This window comes from Pyrus communis, chromosome 5 (assembly GCF_963583255.1).
Source record: "Pyrus communis chromosome 5, drPyrComm1.1, whole genome shotgun sequence".
NCBI classification, from domain to species: Eukaryota; Viridiplantae; Streptophyta; class Magnoliopsida; order Rosales; family Rosaceae; genus Pyrus; species Pyrus communis.
In genome coordinates this window covers 27,351,314-27,374,394 of record NC_084807.1, presented here as the reverse complement: position 1 = coordinate 27,374,394, position 23,081 = coordinate 27,351,314, and the positions used below count along the sequence as shown (strand labels likewise).

Here is a 23,081-nt window from a genome sequence, read left to right as displayed (position 1 = left end):
CATGTCAAATCTCTTTTCCAACCATGTGAGATTCACAAAACCAATTAACAATATTCTTAAAACCAATTCAATTCACTTTACTAAGAACAGAAATATATAATAATTGAGTGTATTTTAAATAAAATAATTTAGTTTTAAACAAGGAAAAATTTGAAATAGGTCCAATTTTATAGATTATTTTTTGAAATATGTCCAATTTTTAGTGACTTTTGACTTTTAAAATAGGTCCAATATTTAGTTACTTTGGACCCACTTCAAAAAACTTCTTTAAACAATGATAGGAATATCGTTTTGTTATAAAAAAAAATAAAAAATAAAAAGAAATATATAGTGCGCGTGGCTCTATTTCCTTGGAGATACACTTAAGAAAATAATATCGTTTTGCCAACCCCAACAACCCCATTTGTCAATCCATATTCTACTTATCGCACAAAGATTTTTAATTGTAAATCTCCCTATACGGAGATGATGAATATTATTATTTATGGGTTGTTTTATATTTTAAAGGCTTTTCTTATATGTCGTTATCTCTCTTATGCATCAAAGTTGATTTTGTGAAATTCGATATTTTATGTAAATAAATGGTTGTTGTTGATGATTTTGTTCATTTGAGTTTGTCATGCAGTATGTGCAGTCTTTTTTTAGCAAGCTCCTATTTTAGGTTGGCTGCTAGTTAGATATAATTTGGGTCCCGTGGCCTTGTCTCTCGGTATTTTTCAGACTTATGCCCCATTTTCCACTAAAAACTTCGAAGAATTCTAATGTACGTGTCAAAAACTGAAATGGTTGGTTTTAGTTTTCTTTCTCAGCATCTTTTCCATTCAATTTTCCGCATATATACTCTCAGAGACGAAATAAAATCACCAGCTATTGACCTACAATATTTTGTAACCTAATTTCTAGTGGATCATCAAGTTGAAACTCCTTAAACACATCCACATTGCAAGAAAAGGTTCGATCAGTCCTTTGCTCTATACTCAAGTCAAACATAATTCATCACCATCTTTCAATCTCAATATGTATGCTCCTACTTGAGATTAAGATGAAATTCAATCGGAGTGTGACCCTTTACGCAGTTCTAAAATATATTTTGAGCATATTAAGTACTTCGGTTGGAGGTAATTTTTTCGATAATGTGAAAGTGACCATTTATTTAAATTACATTTTGTATTGTAACTCCAAAAATATAAATGAAATCCAGGATTGAAATGTGTTTTACTTTTTGTCATGTCCTGTTAGTCAAAATCATTTGCATAATTAATATTTTTTTCAAATCAATCACAGTGTCGTAATGATTCATGCTTTTCTTTTGTAATTAAAATACCAATATCTGTCGAATACTGACTTCATCCAAAGACGCCATCTGCTCCAATAAAACTGCTTCATATTTTTATTTTTTCCAAAGTCGCCAAAAATAAATATCAGCAGAGCCTGCAATTCTAGATTTCAAATTAATACTAATGCAACATGGGTCAATCTACTTTGTAACCATGAAGAAAGTTTGGATTCCACCATAAAATAAATTTGCAATATGAGGAGTAACTCAACCTTATAAATGATTTCTTCTTTCACCACCGATGTTAGACTCCTCTACCTGCATATCCTCACGCTATATATAAGCTACGTACTTCTGCTTTAAGTAGATTGTCTTCTTCTCCTTGTCTTTAAAATGGGTTGAGTTAAATTAAAATGACCCAAAAAGGAAGCAATTTAACTGTAAATTTATGGCCAGATGCATTGATAATTTCATGATATGTTCCTTTTTTGAAAGCTTGATCATATGATTGGGATTAATTAATCTGGACTATCGTTTTATACCTCATCGCTTATATTTTATATATACAGTGAGATAAAAAGACAACGGTTTTAGGTTTGTCCGTTCCTTGCTTTTGTTGGTAGCTATTCGTTTTGAAATTAGGATTACATCATTATAACGGAATCATGACAGTGTTGATTATGCTAACGTTGATGATGGAACTTTTATTCAAGTAATTAGCCGTGAATCATGTGTTTCTTAGAAAGATTCTACGTGATGTGGTACAAACCAATATGCATAGAAAAATAAGAACATCCATTAGTTTATATTTTATAACATTAACTAACTCATTAGGGCATCTTCAACGACGACTTACAGGAGTTAGAACATGAGATGAGACAAATGCAGCAGCTATATATGGTACCATTACCATTATTTAATCACATTATCAGTCTTTTAATAATTAATTAGATGGTATTATAATACTAATAACAACAGCTTTACACAACAAAAACCAGTTAGCTAAGCTAGGGTTCCTAGACCTCAGGAATTAACCTCGAACCTGCATATTACACACTGTCAAAATCAGAAGCCAAAAGTGATTAGGTAATCTTCATATGGCGGTTAGACTGATCATTTGCTGTATGATGTGATGAGCTTGATATGATTAGTTGTTATTGTTGTTGTATTGATCCGTTGTTAAAAACTTCACCTGTCCAAAAAAGAAAAAAAAAAAAAAACGTATTCCTCCAAACCAGATACTTACCTTATCTGTCAGCAATCCAAAATTTGACTTCCATCAAGATGCTGTGCTGTGCCCTGTGGAGGGGTAGCTGTACATATTAGGGCTTACATGGTTCTGACTTTGTTACAGAACTACTTTTGTTTGGTTGTCGTGGAAGTTTTATATTGTTAAGAGAGAACTGAATTATGACAAACATGTAGGGAAGAATCAGCTGGTTATCTTAAAACTAAATTGATTCCATGAATCAAGTCAAAGATTTGTGATTGGCAGGACTCGGCCAAACACCAAGTTGTCCATTAATTTTTTTTATTACAATTCATTGGTCAATCTCGACCAATCTGCAGCTTCATATACACAATTGATGCAACCTTCTTTTCCTGGTTCTTCCATGTTAGAGAAAATAGGTTGTCTGTAATCAGACTCTCAAGCATGGAGGCCCGATCGAAACAAAGAAACGAACTGTAATTCCTCTTTACATAGTGTTAAGAGTGCATCTACCCTTAAACGTAAAAAATCTCAAATCGAAAGAGGGCTCGTATATTCAGTGATGGAGCACCTATACCCTTAAACATATGAAAAAAAAACCCTAATTCCTCTTAATTTACAGTGTTCTTTTAGAACAAGCGAAAAGGACAGAGATTAAGACAGCATTTGATCTACTAATTAAGTGTAAATTGTTACAAATCAATTGGTTCCAGGTTGCTCAATGCTTACCCTTCTGCTTACTTTCCACATTAAATAAGTTTGTTGGTTGCTTAGACAACTTATTATTCTTCAGAGGCAAACACAATATAAGACAACAGGATATGACACACTAATCATTGACCAACTCCTAAACTTTGTTTTAAGGCCACATGGAAATGATGCACCCTTGGCTTGGGGGCATATTAGTCTCTTTACAATAGTTAATACTACTCTTGATCTTTTAATTAAAATCTTTAGAATTACATAGTCAATCAAATAGATTTGCTAAGATTTGTTTTGGTTAACAATAACCAATGTGATCAAACAAAAGGATAAAGGATATAAGGAAAAAAAAAAGAAAAAAAGAACAATTACCAACGGAAACAATAGGACGAAGGACTATGGATTCTACTAACGAAGTTTTGAACCCGGTACGCATAGGTGAAAACTTAACATTCTATCCATTAGAATATATACGTAGAATGAAAAAAAAAATTTGGATTTCACATTACAATCGGTAATCCAATTTATTACCCGTAGTTTATCTCATATTAATTTTTTAGCACTGGTCTCAACTTTTTAAAACATTCCAAATAACTACCTAATATTTTAAATAATTAACTGTTAGGTCACTAACATTAAGTGTCGATGTTGCCAACATTAAGCTGACCAGTCTACTAATGTTTTGTGCATGGTCCCTAATCGTTGTCTTTGAAGCTCTAATTTTGCAAAATCGACTCCTTTTAGCTTAAGCCAAGCTGTAAATTTGCTTGGCAAAGCTGTGTTCGTTATTAAATTTGCTTGACCAGGGTCTTGCTGCTGTTCTTTTATTTGACCCCAAACAAAGAAGCAAAAAGGAATTAAAAGTACATACAAAAGAAAAAGAGCTAGTGAATTAGTATGCGAGGTGTTACCAGAAATGCAAGCCATGGCTTATTCCTTAGACTTCACTCTCTCAAAACTATTGCCACAATGCGCGTTCAAACAGTTGCAGCAAATCCCTGCCCTCATTGTCACAACCCCTCTCAACCAAAACATCCAAATTTTCTCAAAATTTCTCTGGCGGAGCACCGAGTTCGGATCCATGGAGTATCCCAATCTCATATTTTCCCAACTGGGTCATGAACTCAGTAACGATGTTGTGATTCAGAATGCCATGATCAGAGGGTACGATATCAATGGGCCCTTCGAGCAATGCGTCTCAGTGTTTGATGAAATGCCTCTGAGAGGTTTGATCACCTACCCGTGTGTCTTGAACTCCTTCACTAAATTGGTTTGGTACGGATAAGGAAAACCAAGTGCATTGCCATATTGTAAAGCATGGGTTCGAGTCAAATCTAGCGGTTGCTAATGCGGTTTTCAATATGTATGTTAAGATGCTGGATTACTGTGACTCTGGCGTTATAAATTATAGGACTTTGAATGATGCCCACAAGGTGTTCGATGATATGTGTGTGAAACCTATAGAATTGTCAAACCGCATGATTTCGCGTTACACAAGTTAGTGATGTTCAGAGTGCGAGAAAGTCGTTTGATGAAATGCCTGAGAAGGACGTTGTTTCATGGAATTCTATGATTTCAGGTTATGCCGAAGTTAGGGATCTGAGTAACGCAAGAGATTTGTTTGAGAGGATGCCAAAGAAGGATATCGTCTCGTGGACATTGATGATTGGAGTCTATGCCAATGCCGGAGACCTTATAACGGCAAGAAATTTTTTCAAGACAACGCCATGCAAGAATGTGGTTTCTTGGAACAACATGATATCAAGTTACACCCAGCATGGACAGTATGAAAAAGCATTGGATGCTTTTGTGCAAATGCAGTCGGAAGATGTGGTTCCGAATGGATATACATTTGTTTCTGTTCTGTCAGCTTGTTCCCACTCGGGGGACCTAGAGTTTGGAAAATGGACACACAGAGCTTATAGAGGATTGGTTTATTTTCGGAACCATTTTGGGGCCTGCCCTAATCGACATGTATGCGAAGTGCGGGGACATAAACAGAGCTTTTGCTCTTTTTATCAAGATAGGAAAGAGGGATGTATTTTGTTGGAATGTTATGATTAGATCGGTTGCTATCCACGGAAGATGCCGTCAAGCTATTCTCATTGATGCTAAAGGAAGGGTTGAAGCTGAACGACTTCACGTTCACAGCTGCTCTCTTCGCTTGTAGCCATGGAGGCTTGGTAGAAGAGGGTGAAGAATCTTCAATGCTATGAAGAAAGAATTTGGGATTGTGCCAAAGCTTGAGCATTTTGGTTGCCTAATCGATTTGCTGAGCCGAAACGGTCCGGTGGAGGAAGCACTACGTCTGGTGAAGGAAATGCCGAATAAGCCCGACATTGCCATATGGGGATCCTTGCTTGGGGGTTGCAGAGAAAAAAATCACCTTAAGTTGGCAGAGGAAGTGATAGAGAAGGCTACTGACTTGGAAACAAACGAATCCGGGGTTTATGTCCTTTTGTCTAACACGCATGCCGCGGCAGGGCAATGGCCAAAGGCTCAAAGTGCAAACGAGAAAATGGTAGAAAAGAAGATTTGGAAGAACACAGGAAGTAGTCATGTTTATGCTTCTAACGGAACCCTGGAGCCCGAGAACGAAAACCTCTTGATAAAAATGATGGAGAAGAGAAGGTAGGACAAATTAGATCCACTTCAAACCAATGTGAGCCTCAAAAGGAATAGCAATTCACTCATTTTGCCCCCAAACATTGTGATCAATTGGATCTCGGCAATATTTTCCTATCACACATAGACCAGGGGAACCAAGAGCACCATGCAGCATTTCGTAATATAAAGAAAAAATACACTTCTCGAACAAAAAAGGGAAGAATTTTACTGATCCAAGACGAATTCTACAGGGATGTTTACATGCTACAAGGGTGATTACATGCCACAAGGCTCCAACAGAATAAAACCGATAAGAATCCCGTGGGAATGCATCCATCGCCTACCCACCATTACACGAAGTTAAGATAGTTGTTAGGTACATTCTAAGAAGTAAGCACATACATCTCCTCCTACCCATCGTTACACAAAAGAACAAGTTAACGTACAAAATCTCAAATTTTGAGAATCGGAAAACAGAACTGAGACAACATTGTATCACTCCCGTGTCTAAAGTAACTGACATACCTTCTTGCTAAGAAACAAGAACTTGCACAACATAACCACTGTTCAGACAAAGTTTCAAGAGTAATGTAAAATGCATTAGCAAAGACAATCACTAACCAAATATAGATGGACAAATCGTACCACAAGATATGCTTCGGTCATCTGTATAAACTGACGGATCTCACACTAACCAACTTAAGTTCGGTTATAAAAATAATATCCGGTCTTGAGTTCTAGCTATCCACGCAATGATATCAAGATGTGATCTTCGGTATACTGGATAGTGATATCACAGCAACTTCAAAATTCCTCTCTTCATGAACTGATCATGTTAAACTGGAATCTGGATAGCTGCTGTGGGATTGTAGATATAACAGGCCCATATCTCTGCAATTACGAGACATCATGAGTTTACAGGAAGTTTTAAGATAATATTTAGAAAAAGGATGAACTTAATGAAAGGAACAAAAGGTTTAAGTTTTTTCATTACAAAACTAAGAGATGGGTAATCATCGGAAATCATAATGAAGTAATTGTATAACACTTATGAATCATCATCCTGAAAATATTCTGATGCAGCAATTGTTTTTAAGGCCTAGAATTCAACAAACACAATCTAAATTCCAATGTTAAGTAGGAGAGCAGAAGAACTCCATATGACCATATGATCATGATACCTGAACGTTATCATAGAGCTCAAACAATGGAACAGCAAGAAGTTTTAGGTTTTTGGGGACAGCAAAGTACTCCCTCTCAGATAAATGAACAAGGAAAAGCTTCTTACACTCCTGCATTAAAATTGGGTCAATAAAAAATTAGCGTGGGAATGAGAGGAAGGGATATGATTATATGCAGCCCAAAGAAGTCATCAACAGAAATAGTCCAGGATTTGTTTTGACGGTAATTTACCTTGGGTTTTGTTATGTGAGGAGGGCAATATGGGTACATTATGGTTTCAAAGTTTGGCCTCCACCAGATAGCCACGCACTCTCCTATCTGCAACCAGGGAACAAGGTAAGTAAAATGAGCAATGAAATTGTGAACTTGACATGCTACAAGTTCTCATAAACCAATGTCACTTTTTATGAAATAGAACACTAAGGAAGCACCTATAAAAGGCCAATGCGTCTAGTTATACTGCGTTTTTTGGTTGCCTTGAATGTCCATTCATCTTCATTACATTTTCACACTTGCAGTCAACTGACTTCCAAGTTATTCTCATTTGTTTTCCTATAGTCCTATAAGTTTTTAACATCATTTCTCTTACACCTACAGTCAGAGAGATGGTAAATCAGAGAGTCGTACCTGCCAATCTGGCACAAGGGCAGGTGAATTAGCACCAAGCTTGCTGGTCAGCTTTCTTTTCAACCCCTCAATTTCTGTAGCATAAAGAGACCCACCACGGCACAACCACAGAGAAAAGAAAACAAAAGGGGTCAGTCTTCAATAATATCAACTCAGGTAAAAAATGGATGCACCATGAAAAGGATGGAATACAAGATAAGTTCGTACCATTCTCCCCTGGCTTCAGTCGTCCACCAGGAAGTTTGCAGAATGTGTTTCCAATCTGCAGGAGAAGTATGTGGGGATGATTATGTTCCTGTACCTGCAAAGCAAAGACGTGCGTTGAGCCCAGAGAAAGAATGCAAGTGTCAAGACACTTCACTTTATCAATTCCATGTTCAACAGCGATACAATTGGCAATTATGAAAACTTGAATTAGGGGCTTGTAGAACGTTGAAGATGAGAGGACCAAAATGCGAAAACATAACATGGATTAGTCAAGCTAAAAGGACATCTAACATACAATGCAAAGTGTTTGTGGAGCCTCTTATCAGAAACCATGAAAGAAACAAGTCAGGAATTCCCAAAGGCGAAAACTGAAGAACCAGTGCCATAGGTAAAACCGGAATTCCTCATTTAATTATGCCACGAGCCATTCAGCTCAAAAAATCCCCTTTTGTTAATTTCTGATGAGCATGCTACCAAGATTTGTGTCTAATATAGTTAATCATCCAAAAAATAAATTAAAAAGGAGTGTAAGGGCATATTATGGTACTAAAATAATGGTTCTTTATTTTTCCTAAATATTTCACGCATACAAGGAGATTATGAGCTTTGCCCACCAAAAGAAACAGTAAATTATGTGCAGAGGAGGGGCTATTGATTCAAAGAACATACCAGTAAAATCGCTTCGACGCTGGTCCGCATTCCCTCTTTCATGTAACTACAGATTCAAAAATTAGGGTTTCAGAAGTCAAAAAACCTTCAAAAGGACTAAAATCTAAAAAATATTGGAATCAATCAAAAGAGGGAAAATGAAAATAAAAAAAAGTGGGAAAAATACTTGACTTTCATGCGGGCGAGGCGATCGGCGACGGAAGTGTCCTTCTCCATCTTCGGCTCTTTGGTCCCGAACGTGTAGCTCGACAGCGGGTACGTGTTCACCACCGCCGACATCACCATTTCTCTCTCTACTCCTTCTCTCTCAAATTCTCTCTCTGTCTGAAAATCCCAACCGGATTTTAATTTCGAGGGCGACTGATCGGAAGAAATGGAGGTGGGAGAGAGCGGAGACGAGGAGAGATTCAAAACCCAGGCACCGAGGGTTTAGTTTAGTTGGAAATTGACAAGGAGGATTCTAGTTCTACACTTGTACTCACGTTCGACAATCTAGAACCTGTGAAATTCAACATCGTAGACTCGTTTCCTACCGTTGGATTTGATGTAAAGTCCTCTATGTGTACATTGACTGAAATCTGACGGTCCTAGATTTAGTTGTGCCTTTGGCCCCTTTAGAGCGTCTGTAAAAGAAATAAAATTTTAGGTGGAATGTTACTGTGTATAGTTGACATCAAAAGTTTCTCGAGCCAAAGTGTTATTTGCCATTGGATTTGAAGATTTTATGATTTGATATCAAAATTTTAAGTGGAATGCCACTGTGCAAATTTTCTTTTAGCAATAATCGAATCTAAGATCTTTCACTTACAAGTAAAGAGGAATATCACTAAACCGTGGTACTAAGTGACAACAGTTAAAAAGTTAGACCGTTTGTTTTTTACTTTTTAGTGAAAATGATCCCTGAGATTGACATAATTTTTCACTTTGATCCTTAGTAATGAAAATCGATAGAGGTGGTCCTTGATTTTATCTACTGTAAATTATTATAGTTGCTTCATGAAAAATCTTTCAATACCCTTGTTAAATTGTCACGTGAACGACCACGTGACCACCTTTAAGGGTATTTTTGTCAGACCAATTCTTTCGTTCAACGAGGATATGAACCAATTTTTCATGGATTACTAAAATGATTTACGATGGACGAACTCTGAGATCGCTTCTATGGATTTTCAAGTTAGATATCAAAGTGAGGAGTTATGCTAATCACATAGACCATTTTGATTAAAAAGCCGTTGCTTTTTGCTATAAGTATTTGGAAATGTTTTTTCAAGTCTTTCTCACAAATAGCTTTTATAATTCGTAGATACTTTTAAGTTTTTATTCCTAAACCAATTATAAACACTTTAGGTTGTTATTTTTTATTTTTTTAATTTGTTAGAAGTAATTCCAAATAGACTCTTAATGCGGTGTTAGATATAAAGGATTTAAACGCAATTACTTTTCGCAAAACATGATAAAAATGACGAAAACCGAAATTTGAAAGCAAGATTTTGATAACAATAGACACATATACATGTAAACAAGTACTCCCTAATGATCAAAACTCTATATAACAAGATCCAATGAGAATAATTAATAATTTGTAACCAAACATAGATCATTTGTTCTTGCTCTATCGATCATGCAAGATGCAACGGTCTTGAACTTTCCACGCAAACACCAAGTGAGCCATCTCCTGCTCTCTACAAGACACGAACCCTTTTATAGACAATATCGATCCAATTCCAAGTTGCTCTGCACAGTCGCTGCAAAATGCCAGTTTATGGATAAGGTATAATCTAGTTTTTTCTCCAAGAAGCTACAAATATAGTCATAGTGTAGCAGGGCCGGTCCTAAGATTTTGGAGGGTCTGTGCGAGACTCAAACAGAGGCCTTTGCATGGTCTAAACTTTTGGTTGCTATATTTTCTTTTATATTTTATATTTTTTATTGTGTGTAAATTGATATAATGCAAAAGAAAATAAATAAATAAAAATGAAACATAGTGTGGTAGTCATGTACCCATATGCGTTCTCTATGTTTTTGGTTAGAATCTCCTACTTTTTAAATACAAAAATCATGGTAATATGACTATGTATCTATCATATCACCGTACAAATACCATAATCAAAACCATTCATGCTCTTCTTATCATCTAGAGTTCATCTCAAGAAAAATTTATGTGTTAAACAAATCACACGTTATGATGTTAGTAGCATCTTATAATTAACCTTTTTCATTGCATTTTTCATCACGCCCTAAAGTGAGGATGATTCTCACTCCCCCTCTCCCGTTGATTGCCATTAGATTAGTTAAAATTTTGAGATTCATGTCTTAAACAATTAAACCAACTTAATCTAACAACATAGGTGTAGTTGTACTATAATTTTCTTTTTGATATGGATGACTCAATAGTTTTCAAATGGAATGAAAAATAGATTGACTTTTAAACGGTGACCAAAAGAATAAACGATTCTAATTATGAAATGTATTCTATTAAATGATATCATATAAGAAATGGGGGCTTTTAAAAAAATTATATCAAATTTAAGAATTTTAATTTATTATGATATTCCTAACTACAAATTTATTGACAAAATTATCTTGTATCATGAAAGAAATTAAACTACAAATATTTAAAAATAGAAAATAATAGTGTAGCTCAAAAATCCCAAAATAGTTACCCCTCACATGCCCTATATGAAAGAACACATGGCTGAAAAAAAATATCAAAAATAACAAATATGACAAAGTAAGGAGTTGAACCTGTGCACTACCGCATGAAAGTACGAACGCTTAACAACCATGCTAGGTAAACATCTATTACCTATTTTCTAGCTTTTTTATATATACACTATTAACAAGGATTTTAGAATTTGGGCGCCCTAGAAAATCAGGGGCCCTGTACGGTCGCACTTCTCGCACCCCCTAAAAATTATGTCAATACGCCCCCTGTATATCTAAATTTGAGTTTCACTTTGTGCAATTTATGACATGCATGCTTACTTACCAAGAATAGAGATGCAAAGTATGAATATTATTTGTATATCAGATATATCATGTGTGACTAACACGTCATTTATCTAATTTTTACTAAATGTCATTATTAAGAAGTGTTGTTTATTTTATACTTGAACAACTACGATTATGATATATTACTTAACAAAAATACACAAAATTTAGTAGTGCCATGCAATGAACGCCCAACATGCATGTTATGCATGGAAAAATTTTTAGTGTGCTGAGAATATGGCCGGTATATAAAGTGTTATGATAGAAGTGGTTGGATACTTGAAAAAAAATATCAAGTCACTTATGTTATGACATTTGGTATATCGAGCCGTGTTCTCGGTACATTGTAAACTCTCTCGTTATCCATTGGTCGGAAAAGAAGAAGAAAAACTCATAAAAGATCATCATACATAGGGATTTGGATCTCGTATGATTCCTCTTTGGGATCCTCAAATCCTATCCGTCCATCGTATATCGTGTGGCCAAAAAATATTTAAATTCTTTTATTTAAAATAAAAAAAAAACAGTTTTAATAAAAACTGACCGCACGATATACGATGAACAGATAGAATATGTTGCATGAATATATTTGCAAGTTAGAAATTTAATTTAATACAAACATAACAATAACAAAAGAGTAGTGCTATACTTATCATCTAATTATAACATCACTTGTATCATCTATCTATTAGAGATAGAGCTCGCCAACGCATGTCATTCCATCTTTAATTATTAGAAAGATGATACAAATGATGATATAATTAGATAATAAGATTGGCATTTCTGATAACAAAATGACATCTAATATATATTTTTATCTTACATAATCTATATAAATTTTATCCAACGATAATAATAAATTAAGAAAAGTGTTATTGGCACTCCAAAAATTTCATTCTACACTTCTTACAAGTATATTTTTCTTTCTAAAAATTTAGAATGTAGAATAAGAAATTTGAAGTGTCAATAACAATTTCTTAAATTAATTGAATTTTCATCAAGTTATAATTATCCGACAAGATTGGACTTCCTCCTTCCCAAAAAGACCTGCAAAACCCCGTCCGACCCACCCGCCACGAGCGTGCACTGCTCCTCACCAACTTGCCGCCAGCACACGCTACTTACAAACGCGCCCAAGTCCTCACCGCACCCGCCGCGATTACTACCACCTGCACCTACCTCCCCAAACCCGTGCACCCAAATGGGCTCGCCCCACCTCTTATCGTACACGAAAACCCGGTTATTTTCCGACCCGCACCCGATTAGCCCTCCATTTCTCCACACCGATAACCCCACAAAGCTCCGACAGTTGGCGTGCCCCTTGTACGTCCGAATCGCCCGCGAATCCTCCGTGTCCCACAGCTTCAAACACCCGTCCGTGCCAGCTGTTACCACCGTACGCCCGTCAAGAAACCGCACGTACGTCACGGTTTTCCTGTGTCCGTCGAAGACCAATACCGGGCTCACCATTTTCCGAACATCGTAGCCGTAGGCCTTCCGGTCCGCGCATCCAACGGCCAGAAGCGCCCCGCCGAAGGGATCAAACTCCACGCAGCAGACCGGATTTCGCGCGTCGCTGGGCTGCACAATGGCCACGCAATTCCCGCCCTCGTGGCGCGGGTCCCACAGCTGGAGGGTCCCGTCGTCCGAGGCAGACGCTCCGAGAACCGGATCGGAATGCGAATAATCCACGCTCCAGACCCTGCGCCCGCCGTGCTCGTCGCGCTCGAAGATGGGTAGTTTTGTTTCGAGGTCGTATTCCGTGACGACGCCATCATAGTCGCCGGAGGCCAGGACCCGGCCGTCGGATCCGGGGCGCCAGCGGAGGCTGCTGAGCTTGGCTGGAGTGCAAATGGTGTAGTCGCATGCATCGACGTGGTCTATCAAATCCACCATACTACTAGAACTTCCACAGATTTGATTATCATAATTGGGTAAGAGAGATTTCAAGCTGTAACCTCTTATTTTTCTGGCGATTCCGCCGGTGGCTAAGACGGTGTTTGATGGGTCGAACTCGATTACGCCAAGGGTGTTGGACGCGGCGCCGCGGCAGGCGGTGGAGGACACAACTGTTGAGAGACTGAAATCCCAGTCACAATTGTTGAACTCTGATCCTCTTCCTTCTTCTTGTTGTAGTTTATCTTCCTCTGTGCTTTCTCTTTCTTCTTCTGAAATTCTTTTTTGGGCTGGGAAATGGAATCCTGAGGGGAAGTTGTTCATTTTCCGTTCATATCAATCGGAGTGGTGGTAGGGATGTTTAATTTTATGCTGCCATAACCATATACCTAGTGAAGGGGATGTGGATAATTTTGTTTTTCTATCTTCGTCTTGTTGTCAACACGTCAACTTGTTTCGCGTAGAATCAATTCTTCATGTCTTCTCAAATTACTACAATGCCATTATATTCCCAACTAACTGTTGTGTGTGTATCTATAGAATAGTATAGGGTGATGCTATCCACACATTAATTTTTACCTTTCACACACACAAACTCTCAATTTCTGTCTTCCTCCGACAGGACACCACGTCAATCTCTCTCAGCCTTCTCCCGCTCCGATCTAGCAACTTGTTCTTGGTGGGACTCTTCAACGACACCACACCACCGCCACCACCTGCAGGAGAAAAAGACCCGAAATCAGAGGGTCTGATTTCAATACATACACCTTGTTGCCAACATCTTTCACCGACAAAAGCCTTCTCGTTGAGCCCAAAACGGGTAAAGCCGTGATGAGGATATGTGTCCGATGAATTTGGGGTTGAATTTTATGGGTTTTGAAGTTTTCTTCCTTTGGGTTTGAAATCTTTTTGTGTTTTGATTAATTTGATGGGTTACTATCTCCTTTTGTTCTATGATATGAAATTTATAGGTTTTTTTTTTTAAGAAGTAATTTTATGGGTCAAGAGAGACTCCATGAAATGTGAAAATGATGACCGGAAGAAGAAGAAAACTAGGAAACGGACACACGCAATGCAGCGTCTGAATATAAATGTAAAAACAGAACCAGGAAACAGACACTGTATTGCAATGTCTAAAACAAAATGTAAAAAAGAAAAGGGAAACCATTGTAGTTTCTGAATCAAAATGTAATAAAAAAAAATAAAAATAAAAAGAATAGGGAAATCTAAACGTAAAAATAAACAGTTGCTAAAAGAATGAAGCACATAAGGTGTGTGAGTGATGAAAAAGAAAGGAAACCAGGAAACTGACACTGTAATGCAGCGCCTGAATCCAAGTGTAAAAAATAGAATCATGAAATAGACACTGCGTTGTAGTATCTGACCCGTATTAACCTATTCCAAAATATGAGAAATGGACTGTCAGTTGAAGTGGGTGCCAGCTGTAATGGTAGATTCTGTAATTTTTGTTTATTTTAAATGTATTTAAATGTCATAATACATAATTAACCTATTTATAATTAATATAAATATTGTTGATCTATTGTCAATATGGTAATTTTGTATTGATTTTATACAAAACCACCATCAAATCATTGCATATATATAATAATTCATAGATTTATCTACTACTTTATCTTTGCCTTTTTTATGGATTTTTCTTGTCAGCTAGATCAACCGGTCATGTGTAAATATGACTAGTATTTACCTTCGGCATTTTAGGGTTCTATTTGTTCTTTTTTGGCTCAAATCACAGGTAATTCATGTGTACGTATACAACCGAAAGAAAACGGGTTTATGGAATTTCAAAATCTGAATTCTAAACATAAAATAACAATAATGTTACAATCAAGCTTTATTTTATTAAGTAGAGTCAAATGTATATATTCTAGACCGCCATTACTCTTGGATTATTTGAATTCTAAACTAGAAACCAACAATTTGATTCAGACTTATACTATTCTATGAAATAATTTTTATCAATTTTATGAGAGATAAACAGTAGGAGTAGGGGCGTATATTTAATGCATATGAATGAATATATAAAATAAGATTCATGGGAAAGGTGCAGAAGAGAAGGAAGAGGCCAGAGGGTATTTGGACTTTGGAAGGATCGTTGGTCATTTTTGTGCCTCAATTTTATGTATGGGAGATACCGTGGACACAGAGTCTCTTTGTCCCCCTCTGCATTACGTGGTTTAAGCAATGCCTTTTATCATCCCCTTCCTTCCTTCCTTCCCCTCGTGCTTTTGCCATACTTTCTCAACCTCTATTAAGCTCATAACACAACTATGAAACTACGTGAGAGAGATAGAGAGAGAGAGATCTTAATTGATTTTAATATCAAAAGTAGTTTTGAAAAATGCATCACACCTTAAATATTATAGAAAAAACTGAATCTATCACCTAACAGCTAGTTTGTATGAACATTTAATATCAACGCGTTATCACTATCTACATATAATCCATATTATTAATACTATTGATGTTTCGACCACATAAAGTTGATATATTATTGATATATTTGTCAATGAAAATCTAAACGACAATTAACATAAGGAGCTGAATGATTTTCGCGCAATTTTTTTCTCCCAAAACAATTAATCAAAATTGAAAAGACAAAGTCACTATTTAATACTTGGTAGTGACGGATTTGGATCCTCTCCTGAGCTAATGGAGAGGATCCTCCTGACCGATCATCGTAGGCCGTTAGATTTTTATTCAACGGCTACAAACAAAGGGTCCCTTTAAAGTTATAATGATTGTAGTCGTTGGATAAAAATCCAACGATCCACGATAATTGATCAGAAGTATCCTCTCCATTAACTCAGGAGAAGATCCAAATCTGGTAGTGACATGCATGGTGTTGCTTGCCAACGGGAGAGAATGGTGTGTGTGAATAAACGACATGCCGTGTGACAATCTAATACGACCCGAGTGAGCGGAGCGCGCCAAATCAAACCACCCGTTTATACAAGCAGACTCCTCCTCACACTCCTCAGTCCCAAACCACCGTCAGCGATTCCACTTCCTCCGCCATGGGAAAGCAAAAGCAACAAGTTATTTCCCGCTTCTTCGCTCCCAAACCCAAAACCCCAGACCCCTCATCTCCTTCCTCCTCCTCATTTTCTCCCTCATCACCGCCGTCAAACCCTAAAGACCCATCCACCCCACCTCCCAAAATCACAGCCACAGTCGCCTTCTCTCCCGCCAAACGCGCCCTCCTCTCCTCCCAGCTCGCCGTCTCTTCCTCTCCCAAACCAGCCAAACTCCCCAAACTCTCTCCTCACACCCACAACCCCATACCCGCCGCACCCAATCCCTCCCTCCACCAAAAATTCCTCCAGAAGCTTCTAGAACCCGCCTCCGACGTTCCAGAACCTCCCCCATCCTCCAACCAACCCGCCAAGTTCACGCCTTTGGAGCAGCAGGTGGTGGAATTGAAGAAGCGCCATCCGGATGTTCTTCTGATGGTGGAAGTCGGTTACAAGTACCGGTTTTTCGGCGAAGACGCAGAAATTGCTGCAAGGGTTTTGGGGATTTATGCCCACATGGATCACAATTTCTTGACCGCAAGCGTCCCAACTTTCCGGCTGAATGTCCACGTCAGGAGGCTGGTGAGTGCCGGGTATAAGGTCGGCGTGGTGAAGCAGACCGAAACCGCCGCCATTAAGGCACATGGGTCGAACCGGGCTGGTCCATTTGACCGTGGATTGTCGGCATTATACACGAAGGCGACTCTGGAGGCGGCGGAGGATGTGGGGGGAAAAGAGGAGGGCTGTGGTGGGGATTGTAATTATTTGGCTTGTGTTGTGGACAAGAGCGTTTCAGTGGAAAATGTGGATGGTGGAGTTGAGAGCGGTGTGGAAGTGAAAATTGGAATTGTGGCAGTGGAGGTTTCGACGGGTGACGTTGTCTATGGAGAGTTTGATGATAATTTTATGAGGAGTGGGCTTGAGGCTGTGGTTTTGAGCTTGTCGCCTGCTGAGTTGCTTCTTGGGAAGCCACTCTCCAAACAAACAGAGAAGGTATTTTCTATGTAGGTGTTTTTGAATATTACGATTCTTGTTAGAGAATTAAGTTATTTAGTTCCTGAAAAATGATGTTAGTTTGTAACTTGGAAGCATGATCATCCCAATCAAGTTAGAGTTAGGTGAAAACCGTCGAATTTAGAATGGTAATCCAAGATTTCAAGCATTTGAAGGAAGTTTCCAGCTTGCATTACGAAGTTCGGCTGATGTTACTGCTTGATTCTTGTCACTAGATGTTACTTGCTTTTTCTGGACCAGCTTCAAATGTCCGCGTGGAGCGTGTCTCACGAGATTGCTTCAAGGACAGTGTTGCTTTCACCGAAGTAATGTCTTTATATGAAAACATGGAGGGTGGTGATTTAACAGATCATCCAAAGATAAATACAGATGTGAAAGAACAGAGTAATAAGCACTTGGGAATTGAGGTACGATATTTGTGATATTTTCTCGTCATTAAGACCCAAATTTTTGTTTCTTGTCATTCATTTTTCTTTTTTAACTCTATTTTCTTTTGATTTTGTTCTAAAGGGAATCATGAACATGCCAAATATGGCAGTCCAAGCATTGGCCCTGACTATTCATCATCTGAAACAATTTGGTTTGGAAAGGATCCTGCACCTAGGAGCTTCTTTTAGGCCCCTCTCAAGCAGCATGGAGATGACTCTCTCGGCCAATGCACTTCAGCAATTGGAGGTATCTGACTCTGTTTTTGGGTTGTGCTCAAAGAAATTTGCTTTAAGGAATTAATCCCCACGGCTCTTATATTTCCACTCAATTCTAGGGTTGATGTTAGAATAGCTGACAAGAATGCATTTTCTTAAAACGTGATGCAGTTTACTTCAATACTTATACCTAGCTATGGATAGTTGGTTCAGGTTTTCAGGCTCTATTGCCATAACCAACATTTCTGTGTCGGAATTGGTAATTCTGTGTTGTGTGTTCATTTTCCACTAGTATTTTAGTGGTCATATGACATATCTATGATTGATCAAAATTTGTGCAAAGGAGGAAGATTGCTTGTACCATGATGACTAAGTGTCGGCAGGGAAAGTATTAAATGCTGCATACTTGGTTGGCATAGTGAAACTTTTCAACGATTATAACATGCAACAAGGAAATCAAGTCCTTGTAGGAACTTAAAGCAACGGTCCATTCGAAATTAGGAAAATCCCACTAATTAGGCTGGACTTATATAAGAGCCCAAATCATCAAATTTTTCACGGGTCCATCTTCCGGACTCCAGCCCATCTCAAATCATGCATAGCAGCAACCTACTTCGCTCTTCCTTCGTGCTTTCCTTGTAATTCTTCTCGAAAATGTACATTTATCTCTGAACTATGATTTCTACAAAATTCAAAAACACGTCAAATCCAACTATTTTATATAAAACCAAGGCTAATTTAATAGGTAAAGGAGGTACAAAATATAAGTCAAATAGCAACCTAACAGTTACCTTACTCTTGAATAATATTAATACTTTAATCATGGATTCATGATAGATATTATGCCTGTCCTATGTGCTGATATCTACAACAGTCACCTTTTAAAACTTTCTTGTTTATACCCAAGTTTTGACTCTAGGTAAACACTCCAATGTCTTTAGGTATTGAAGAACAACGCTGATGGATCCGAGTCTGGCTCCTTGCTGCAGTCTATGAATCATACTCTTACCATATTTGGTTCAAGGCTTCTTAGACACTGGGTATGAGCGGCATTCTCTTGAGATGTAATTTATTCATTTTCCAGTAGCTAATAGTTCCTTTGAATGGTACAGGTATGTCACCCTTTATGTGATCGAACCATGATTTCTGCTCGTCTAGATGCTGTTTCTGAGATTGCAGAATCTATGGGGTCTTCTATATCTCCTCACAATATTGAACAGCTAGATGTGGAAGATTCGTTTGCAACAAATTTGAACCCAGAGCTGACTTATATACTTTCTTCAGTTCTGACGACTTTGGGACGGTCACCTGATATTCAACGTGGGATAACAAGAATCTTTCATCGGACTGCCACTCCACCTGAGGTGATGCCGACTTCTCCTCCAACCTACTATTTTGAATGGCTGTATGTTTTGTAAATCATTAATTTGTTATTGTCTGGGTCAAATTTGGTTGCATTTGGTGCTTAGTGCTTGGTGCGACTATGTATTTTGCCTTACTTATCTTGTTCAGTTTCTCATCAAGGGGTATGTTCAGTTCATTGCAGTTATTCAAGCTATTTTATATGCTGGAAAACAACTTCAACAACTTCAAATTAAAGAAGAGGGAAGCAAAGGAAATGCGATGGGAAAAAGTGTACGCTCTGAGTTGTTGAGGAAGTTGATATTGACTGCTTCATCGTCCACTGTAGTTGGAAAAGCTGCAAAATTGTTGTCTGCCCTCAACAAGGAAGCAGCTGACAAACAGGATCTACTAAACCTAATCGTCTCTGATGGCCAATTTCCTGATGTTTGTACTATGAGTTTCGCATACTGAATCACATATATTTTTTGGGTACTTTATGCTGCCTTCTTATTCATTCTCATCCTACATTGTCAAAATTAATTAGGTTGCTAAAGCAAGGAAGGAGGTTCAATTGGCAAATGAGAAATTGGATTCTCTCATCAGTTTGTACCGGAAACAGCTTGGAATGCGCAAGTTGGAATTCCTTAGCGTGTCTGGAACAACACACTTGATAGAAGTACTGAGTTAAAGTTCATTTGGGAATATTCTTATGTATATGGAGACTCCTGGTGCAAGTTATATATGCTGGATATCTTATTTAATGTTTTATTACTTGCAGTTGCCCTTAGATGTAAAGGTGCCCTCAAATTGGGTTAAGATTAATAGTACCAAAAAGACAGTCCGGTATCACCCACCTGATGTCCTGACTGCTTTAGACCATCTAGCCCTTGCAAGTGAGCAACTCACTGTTGTTTGTCGTGCTGCTTGGGATAGCTTTCTAAGTGGTTTTGGTAAATATTATGCCGAGTTCCAAGCTGCTGTTCAAGCACTAGCCAGTTTAGACTGTCTTCATTCACTTGCTGTCCTTTCAAGAAATAAGGTATCCACTGAAGGTTTAATTAGAATATCTTGTTTCAATACATAACTTATTTGGATCTTATGTTCTCTAACAAAAATGATCCTGTCAACTTAATTGGTGCAGAACTATGTTCGTCCAGTGTTTGTATATGATGATGAACCGGTCCAGATACACATCTCCTCTGGTCGTCATCCGGTACATATATAATTCTTATTAGGTTTAAGAACACTTTATACTTGTTATTATGAATGCTCAAAGTGGTATTAATATTATTGCTTGCTTCAAATTTGCATATAGGGTTAATCTCTTCTATATCATACCGTATGATACCATATGTAAGCAATCTTAATGTTTCTTTTTCAAAAAAGTTGTAAACGTTCTTTAATGTTCGATTGATGTTAAGAAAATGCTAAAACAGAGAATAGGGTAGAATTTTTTTGTGATTTACTCTCCCATTTCCCGAGTTATTTATAATTGTACAGGGTATGTAAGAAAAGGAAAGTAAGTGAATGTAGGAAAAACTAATTAAAAATTTTCCTAATCCTAGAACTTAACTTTACAGCTCATATACCACTCATGCCAACACAACATTAGGTCTCACCTCTCTATTGGAAGAATCACTTTCTTCCGCTGATTAGGCTGAGACTTGGGTTTGCCTAAGTTCTGAAGAAATCAGATTACTGCTGCTATTAAAATTGAAGAGCTCTGCTGTTTCAATAAAATTGTTTCATCCACACTGTCTTATGGCTCATTTCAAATTGTATAGCAGTTCTTCTACTATATTTCATGAGTCGTGGGATTCTCTTTAATAGCTGTAATTTCTCACCAGGTTTTGGAGACTATATTACAAGACAATTTTGTTCCCAATGATACAGATTTGGAGGCAGACGGGGAGTATTGTCAGATTATTACTGGACCCAATATGGGTGGAAAGAGTTGCTACATTCGCCAAGTTGCTCTCATTGCTATCATGGCTCAGGTAAAATCAGTGTTCCGACTAATTTAACTGTATATGCTTTGGTCGATACAAGGGAATTGGTTTTGTTCACCAAGTTGCTCTCATTGCTATCATGGCTCAGGTAAAATCAGTGTTCCGACTAATTTAACTGTATATGCATTGGTCGATACAAGGGAATTGGTTATGTTCACCAAGTTGCTCTAGTCCCTTTTCAGTTCTCCTTAATAAGTGAATCTCTTTTGGCTGTTGCCTTATAAAGTGTTTTCTGATTCTTTTAGGTTGGTTCCTTTGTTCCAGCATCATCGGCAAAACTGCATGTGCTGGAGAGCATTTTCACTCGAATGGGTGCTTCTGACAGTATCCACCAAGGGAGAAGCACCTTTCTTGAAGAACTGAGCGAGGCTTCACATATACTTCACAATTGTACATCACGCTCATTGGTTATCATCGATGAGCTTGGGAGAGGCACAAGCACACATGATGGTGTGGCTATTGCTTATGCTACATTAAATCATCTACTAGAGCAGAAAAGATGCATGGTTCTATTTGTCACGCACTACCCAAAAATTGCTCATATCAGAACTGAATTCCCAGGCTTAGTGGAGGCGTACCATGTTTCTTATCTGACCTCAAATAGAGATATGGGTTCGACAGGCATTCAATCCGAAAATCAAGATGTCACTTACTTATATAAGCTTGTGCCTGGTGTTTCAGAGAGGAGTTTTGGATTTAAGGTTGCAGAGCTTGCACAGGTAATTCCTCTCTCTTTGCCCTCTTTCCCCACTATCTTGCACATTTCTCCCTTTCCCTTTGATGGGAACGCAATGACTTTGTTGTGTAATATAAGTTGGGAATTCCATATTTCGTAGCTACCTTCCTCATGCATCAGACGAGCCACTGTCATGGCTGCTAGGTTGGAGGCAGTAGTAAGCAGCCGAACAAGAAATAGGGATGACAAAAAGTGGTTGCTAAAATCACTGCCAACAGACCAAAAGCAGGAAGAGCAAGATGTAATGCTGGAATCTCCCAAGTGCCTTCGTGCGGGATGGAGCTCGATTTTAGGGGAGATAGATGGTGCCCCGTACGAGAAATTCTTTACGAACTTGAAAACCACATTACTTGATGACAGCGACCCCGTAAAAAGCCTTCAGAACTTGAATCACACAAGAAGTATTGCAAGAGAATTAGTAAGCAGGTAAAGATGAAATTTCTCAGTTTTGATATGCTAGTTTATATGACAATGCACCATGAACTACTGATATTTTCGTTCATGCTCGTGTATTTCCCAGATAGATAGCCCTCCCCGGAAGTGATCTGTCATGCATACAGCAACAGCATGCGAAGGGGACGGATTTGGAAGGACAAATCTCATCAGTTCTGCAGATGTATTTTTTTGAGTGAAGAAGTTTGTATTCCCCGGCATCTCCAGCTTTCATCTTTTGTAATTGACCAGAAATTGGGGGAAGTTATTATGAATATATAATAGAAAGTAATATTTGTTTAATCCATTAAAATTTGGATGTACGGATTAAATTTAGCAGAAAAATACAAAGATCCCACATCAGACCCGAAAAAGGAGAAAAAAAAAGGGCAAAAAAACACTTGAACCAAATCTTACGTCATAAATAAGAATCAGACTAAAAAATGACAAAATCTAAAATCCAAATTTTAAATGTGGAATTATAACTTAATTAATAATGG

At 37.8% G+C, this 23,081-nt stretch overlaps 3 protein-coding genes and 1 pseudogene across 4 annotated transcripts; 2 read left to right on the top strand and 2 right to left on the bottom strand.

The window, feature by feature from the left end:
- Positions 1-4,113: 4,113 nt before the first annotated feature.
- LOC137733969 (pentatricopeptide repeat-containing protein At3g29230-like) lies at positions 4,114-6,013 on the top strand (annotated as a pseudogene).
- A 290-nt stretch (positions 6,014-6,303) lies between these two features.
- On the bottom strand, positions 6,304-8,932 carry LOC137733970 (pre-mRNA cleavage factor Im 25 kDa subunit 2). Its single transcript, XM_068473196.1, has 7 exons — positions 8,647-8,932; positions 8,481-8,526; positions 7,812-7,905; positions 7,605-7,678; positions 7,209-7,295; positions 6,977-7,087; positions 6,304-6,686 (listed from the first exon to the last, which is right to left on the bottom strand). The coding sequence occupies exons 1-7, from the start codon at positions 8,763-8,765 to the stop codon at positions 6,615-6,617; spliced, it is 603 nt and encodes a 200-aa protein (XP_068329297.1). The 5' UTR covers positions 8,766-8,932; the 3' UTR covers positions 6,304-6,614.
- Positions 8,933-12,479: 3,547 nt separating this feature from the next.
- On the bottom strand, positions 12,480-13,739 carry LOC137733136 (WD repeat-containing protein RUP2-like). The gene has a single exon (XM_068472295.1). It carries the CDS (start codon positions 13,689-13,691, stop codon positions 12,480-12,482), a length of 1,212 nt encoding a protein of 403 aa, XP_068328396.1. The 5' UTR covers positions 13,692-13,739.
- Positions 13,740-16,326: 2,587 nt separating this feature from the next.
- LOC137734727 (DNA mismatch repair protein MSH3) lies at positions 16,327-22,884 on the top strand. 2 transcript variants are annotated; one of them, XM_068473996.1, is made up of 13 exons: positions 16,327-17,395; positions 17,632-17,823; positions 17,927-18,091; positions 19,002-19,100; positions 19,173-19,424; positions 19,597-19,848; positions 19,949-20,080; positions 20,183-20,443; positions 20,546-20,617; positions 21,252-21,401; positions 21,659-22,132; positions 22,250-22,567; positions 22,670-22,884. In XM_068473996.1, exons 1-13 carry the CDS (start codon positions 16,406-16,408, stop codon positions 22,691-22,693), a joined length of 3,381 nt encoding a protein of 1,126 aa, XP_068330097.1. In that variant the 5' UTR covers positions 16,327-16,405; the 3' UTR covers positions 22,694-22,884. The 2 variants fall into 2 exon arrangements, with proteins under 2 accessions (XP_068330097.1, XP_068330098.1); XM_068473997.1 differs by having other exon boundaries at positions 22,250-22,575.
- The last annotated feature ends 197 nt before the right edge of the window (positions 22,885-23,081 follow it).

Coding starts and splice junctions, on each gene's coding strand:
- LOC137733970 (XM_068473196.1), bottom strand. CDS start 8,765: ATGGTGATGTCGGCGGTGGTGAACACGTACCCGCTGTCGAGCTACACG. Junction 7,906..8,480: donor GCGTCGAAGCGATTTTACTG/GTATGTTCTTTG, acceptor TTTGCTTTGCAG/GTACAGGAACATAATCATCC. Junction 7,088..7,208: donor CTCACATAACAAAACCCAAG/GTAAATTACCGT, acceptor ATTTTAATGCAG/GAGTGTAAGAAGCTTTTCCT.
- LOC137733136 (XM_068472295.1), bottom strand. CDS start 13,691: ATGAACAACTTCCCCTCAGGATTCCATTTCCCAGCCCAAAAAAGAATT.
- LOC137734727 (XM_068473996.1), top strand. CDS start 16,406: ATGGGAAAGCAAAAGCAACAAGTTATTTCCCGCTTCTTCGCTCCCAAA. Junction 19,425..19,596: donor GGACTGCCACTCCACCTGAG/GTGATGCCGACT, acceptor GGGTATGTTCAG/TTCATTGCAGTTATTCAAGC. Junction 20,081..20,182: donor GAACAACACACTTGATAGAA/GTACTGAGTTAA, acceptor TATTACTTGCAG/TTGCCCTTAGATGTAAAGGT.